Source organism: Atta colombica, unplaced genomic scaffold (genome assembly GCF_001594045.1).
Source record: "Atta colombica isolate Treedump-2 unplaced genomic scaffold, Acol1.0 scaffold126, whole genome shotgun sequence".
Taxonomy (NCBI): domain Eukaryota; kingdom Metazoa; phylum Arthropoda; class Insecta; order Hymenoptera; family Formicidae; genus Atta; species Atta colombica.
The window spans coordinates 150,044-156,147 of NW_017259213.1; the positions used below are offsets into that span (position 1 = coordinate 150,044).

The 6,104-nt window shown below is 38.0% G+C and overlaps 1 protein-coding gene across 1 annotated transcript in view; it reads left to right on the plus strand.

Moving 5' to 3' along the window:
- LOC108684149 (ecdysone-induced protein 78C) overlaps positions 1–6,104 on the plus strand; it is an 86,433-nt gene that overhangs the window by 11,734 nt on the left and 68,595 nt on the right. The window contains exon 3 of the mRNA XM_018188271.1: positions 3,481–5,590. Coding sequence (XP_018043760.1) covers positions 5,215–5,590 — 376 coding nt within the window. The 5' untranslated portion in view covers positions 3,481–5,214. The remainder of the gene's footprint in view (positions 1–3,480; positions 5,591–6,104) is intronic.

Genomic DNA, 6,104 nt, shown 5'->3' on the forward strand with positions numbered 1-6,104 from the left:
AATGAGAGAAAGTGTTGCGTCAAAGTAAATCATAGAGTAAATTCGAGACAGTGTAATTATAACTTTTGGAACGAGAATGGCTATAGGATAAAAAAACTAAGCGTTAAGATATTTATTAAAGCAATAAGTGAGACGAGCTTGTAACGAAAATCGACTGTCACGATCTTTCATAACGTCTGCTTTTCCCTGTATATATTTTAGCGATTGCTGGAGAAACAGCAATGGGTTGATTGACAGATTAACGGGTTATTCTTCTTCATGTCCTGAATTGCTTTAGCTTTCGAAATGTTCTAAATCTGTGTTAGAATATACATGCGAAAGACGAGTCGCAAGATATCGGGAGAAGCCTATGGAGTTATTTCGGCGAGGAGCATGTCTTCGTGGGATGTCGATCGCTGCGGATCGATTCGATGGTGGCGTTCGATGATCGCGCAAACGATCGAGCACGTGGTTTGGCGCGATCGCGCGTTCCCAGAGAAATCCTCTCGCGTGTGCGCGCGCGCGCACGCGCGAGATCTCTGCTCGCGAGCGTAAGGTGAACGCACTGACTTGCGACGCGGATGGAACGCGGAACCGAGCGGGCGATGTGCGAGACAAATGATCGTCTGCGAGACCGCGAAATTCGTCGCCGCGCCGGCAAAATTCGTCCAATTTAAAGAGGACAAAATTACTTCTTCCCAATCGACTTGAATGAATCAATTTTTTTCTTGCGACACACACACATAAGTCTTTACAAAAAAAAAGTTTTGTACTATTAATGAAAGAACAGTGTCTTTTGTACGAGACGTTCAATCGGGAATTTTTAGTCAATAAATAATATTTCTTATAATAGAAATCTTTGAATAATTTTTTCTTGAAACGAAATTGAATGCCTGCATTTCTCAATTTCTTCCAATTTATCCATTCTTCTATTCAGATATTTCAAGAACTTTTTTTAAATTTATATATCCGATATACAAGAAAAAACAATAAATAAGAATTATAAATTTTATATATTATATTACTTGATATTTTTAGATAATACTTGATATTTTTAGATTAAAAAATTATTTGACAAGAAAACAAGCGTAAAGAAGAAATTATTTAGCAGCTTTAGATTTTATGTTTAATTTTCAAATTTTAATCTGAAAATCGATCCAAATATTTTACGTAAAACATGACCTCGTAAAAAATTGATCGTCGCGACATCGGAGGACAGTTATGTTATCGTTTCGAAAGCTTTTAATAAAAACGCTTATTTTTTCGGCTATTCTGCCATGGATATTGACAATTTTTTCAACAATCGGAAAATTCTTGACACATTACAAAAATATAAAAAATTCGATTTTTCAATTGAAATAATCTTCACGCCATTTATGATTAAAGGAGATTGATTATATAGCAACAATAAACTAATTTCGAAAGAAATTCACAATTACCTGAAAACATACACGATACAGCTATTAGAAACACGCTAATTCGCAATTCGCGTGTCACAAGTACATAATAGGTTCACTGGGAAGCTATCATGGAAAGGTTTTCATCGAAATTATTTTAGTCCTCATCAATTCTCTTATTACAGATAATCAGCATTTGAAACAACATATAAATAATTATAATTAACGACAAGCCTCTTGATTTTGCGAATTGAAAACGCTTATATATTTACATCGTATTAATTGGTGTTTCGATCGTTGCGGACTGTGTATTGGTTGATGAATATCTAGCTGCGCGTGAATTGTCACAAAACACTTGAAATTCGCGAGGCGGAAAAACAAAGCTGGCCAAGGAAGGATGGAAGGGAGGAATGAATGTTGCGGGAGGGAAGAAAAGATGAGTTAGCGAGAGGTGGAGGAGAGGATTCGAAGCAAAACGTGCAGATGAGAGAGTGAGAGCGGGGGGAGAGAGAGAGAGAGAGAGAGAGAGAGAGAGAGAGAGAGAGAGAGAGAGAGAGAGAGAGAGAGACGACAAAGAGAATGACGAAGATGAAGAGGGGTGGATGTTAACGGAGGAAGGGGGGAGGAAGGTTGTGACCAAGAAAAGGAAGGAGGGACGAGCCAGGAAGAAGTCAACGTCCGAAGATTACGGCAATGACATTCACTTTTTCTCACTCTCTGCCTCGTGTTTCTCCCGTGCTCTCCGAGTTTTTTTTCTCTCCTCTCCGCCCTCTCCTTGTTTCTCCCGCGATTCACCGGCGATTCCCTGTCCTCATCTCTTTCGATCGTGCGAAAATACTGGAATATATAGGGTGAAATAACTTGGGAAATTACTTAAAGTTTTTTGATATAATTGGGTGTAGTGGAAAGTTTTGAAACTCGTCATCCTTCTTACGCAAAAATTAGTACAAAACTTTACGTAAAGACGCATAATTTCATTGGTTGATCACACCGCATGATGCAGTAATGAATGTTTTTTACATGATTCTTTTTTGAATTTGAATGTCAACTAAATTTCCTTTTCTAATATCGTATCGAAAATAAAAAGATAGAAGAAGAATTAATTACTGTTAATATTACATTATTATGAAAATTATTTTCCTGCAAACTATTAGGGATGATTAAGGACAAAATTTTTTCTTATTTGTTGAGATTTCTTGGAACAAAGGAGCTATTATTATAATTGAAAGCTGAATGGCAACTCCCAATTTTTTTCGAAATAAACTTTATGTACTTTCTTAGAAATTAATTTTCTTATCATCGTCTTACATATAAAAATATTAAGTTGAGATGATCGAAAAATGAATATTTTATGAAATACTTCATATTTTATCCTGACACATTTTAACATAAAGATACTATGCTTTTCTAATATTTGTCTCATAAAATCTCATAAAATATTCACTTTCTTTTTATTAATTTAATTTCTTTTAATATTTTTATGCATAGACTAAAATTGTCAAGAAACTGCTAGATAACTATTTATATGATAAGAAATAAAATATTTAACTCTCTCTCTCTGTGAAATTTAAGAAATTTTCATTTCTGTGGATTGAAAAATTGTCTCAACTTTTTCATTTTTATTTTTATCATTTCAAGTATATTAACTTGAAAGGACTGCTTCCTTAGAGAAATATATAATTTTAAAAATGAAATTTCCGCATTCTTAAGTTAGTTTAAATTTAAATTATTATTGAACTTTCTATTCTTACTTTTTGAATTTTCGCATATTTAAATACGAAAATTCGATTGTGTATCTTCTACAATAAATGATTAATTAAGTGGATTAATTAAGTGGATCAATTAATTAAATATTTATTCAGAGATGAAAAATTTTATTTTATGTTGCAAATTGAAATGAAAAATGAACTTTCATGTTTCAATATTTCTCAATAATTTATAATGCCCGCGTACTTTTCACAAATCTATGAATTATAAATCGTGCGACTGCATTTATGTATGTGCCTTTATTATTTTACAATTGTATTTTTTTCTTTCCGCGTCGTGTATATCGTTGTTTTGCCTTTGATTTCTGATTTTCTTTTTGTTTTGATTTATCTTTCAGCGAGATGGCTCACGTGAAAAGCCAATGGACGTGTAAACCATTAAAAATTGGCGGGCAAATCCGCGCTCGCGCTACTAGGAAAAAGTTCGCCTTATAAGAAAAGTAAGAGAAAGAAGAAAGAAACAAAAAGAGAGAAATAAAGAGAAAAAAATAGCCACAAGAGCAATAAAGACGTATCAGGCGTTCGGTCGATTGCGTATCCCAAGAATAATGGGTTGAACTTTCAAGTGGCATTTTCCATTCGTAAGAAGCTAAAATGGAAGTACAGCGAGACGATGAGCTGCTTCAACTTTCACGTCGATTACGTTCTTAACGAATGGTAGTCGGAAATTATGCGTTAATTGCAATCAGAAGACGAAGAAATCAGTGTTAAGTGACAAAGTGCGAAATCCAGCAACAAAGCGATAAAGTATCAAACTTCCGTAAACGCGGCAGTGTTGTCCTTTTAAAAATTATCCCTCATCAAAACCGACCGCGCCCGCATTCTCTGTTCATTCGATTCGTATCGAGTGTCTCGTCGATCTTCATTGTCCGCACATCCCATCCGTTATTTATACATTCGCGAGGAAATCTCGGGAGCATAATCTTCCACTCGCAACTTTTATCGCGCTCGTCGTATCGCATTCGTCGCGCGATCATTACGGCCGTGGTCGAATTAAATCTTATTAAGCAGCAGTGTAAATGCAAATACAAGAAACGCGAAGCCGGGGAAGAGTGGCCGCGAGATAGACGGAGAGAGGCGTAATACCTGCGAGGAAACGAGGAAACGTTACTTGTGGTTCAAGGACCCCGCGAAGTTACGAGAAAGACGAGCAGCGACAACGACGACAACGACAACAACTGCAAACTCGAGCGGGAAGACATGTTCGTTATGCTCGCCAAAATCGATCATTAACATTAAAATAGTTTGTTAAAAAGAAAAAAAGAAGATATCATTTCTCAGAAGACGCCTGAATGCTGGATGAAATGCTGGATAAATTATCGAGATACAGGATATCCTTTCGCAATAAAACCGTTTCACTAATGACGCTCGACGTGTCCTGCGAGTTATGCCGGTTTAACTTACGCGACGCGTCGACGGAGGCATCACTCTTCAATAGGAACGCCTTATATATGATATATAAAAGATGTTATCTACCGATTGAAATAGCGTTCCACCGGTTTGTGTATAAGTAACGAAGGGGAAAGTTTAACCGAACGAAGTTAGAACAAGTTTCGAACGAAGTATCAAGTCTCGAATAATTAAACGATAGCCACTTTATTATCATCAAGAAAATTCGACTGATACATAACTTTGTTATCGAAAAGCTTTGATTGATGGATGTTTGAAGATTCAAGGAAAGTGACGACGTTTTCTTCAAATTTTCTGTCACTGCAAGGATCGAAGAGAGAGACAAGAATCGGTGGATAGGATAATCGTGACTAAAATTCAACGTCGTTCAATTCTCGAGAAGTGGCGATTTTCAAAGATTCGCGAGAGGAGAGTAACTCTCGTGACGGAGAGTTTCTCTTGTTCTCTTCGCGAAAGCTGCGAAAGTGCCTGTCCGTGGATCGAGTCGAGACTTACCGCCGCAGGACCGTCGTCGAGAGGTCGAGATAAGGATCGAGAAGGCGCGCGCGAATGCTGAATGCCGCAGACGGTAGCATCGGCAGGAAGCGCGACGTGCACCACGCTGTTCGCCGTCGGCGTCGCCGACGCCGTGATCGCTCGTACGTACGTTCGATGCCCGTACAATGGACGTTTTCAAACTCGATCAGTCGCTGAGCGCGGGTTTGGGCAGCGCGCCGGCGCCGGACACCCTCACGCCGGAAGTGTCATTCGACGCCGGCAGTGAGTTCAACTTGAGCTTCTTCGACGGCCCGGAGGAGAACAACAGCACCCAGGGCTTTAGCGACCCTGGTTCCGTCGGTAGCGCCAGCGCCTCGCCGCCCCCCGGTACACCCGGTGGCGCTGTACCCCCCATTGCCGCCGCGACCGTCGCTGCCGCCGCCGCCGCCGTCGCCGCCGCCACCGTCGCAGCCTCCGCCTCCACTGGAGGCGTTAATAATCCGAACGCGCCTCCGCTGCCGATTGTCCAAGTGCCCACCACTGGCATCGTCATTAAGCAAGGTTTGTTTCATTTTTTTCTTATGTATCGCGCTTCCGATTTTTCATTTCCGCCTCGTTTGATTTCGATTCCGTTTTCGATAAATTATAAATTTGATTTCTGTCGACGTTAGTACGACGATCATGAGATTGTAGATATTGCAATATACATTTATGTAATGCTATACGAAACAGTATAATTATTATGAAATCTCGAATAGGCTTCTTAATACAATTGAGATATTACGTTAGGTTTTTGCAAAATAATTTGTCTACTATCTGAGAACTGTCTGTTGAAAAAAGAATAGTCAACATGAACTATTATATTAGGTGTAGTAAAAGAAATCCATTATTTTTCCATTCAATTTCATGCAAAAATGGATTTTTTTTTATTACACCTAATATATACGATTTTATTTTATTTTAAAGAGATAATTAACAAGGAGAATGAAAATAGACTTTTTCAACAAAAAATACAAAAGTTATATCATGCGAATATTATTTTGTATTATTTTATATAAATATTTTTATATAAATA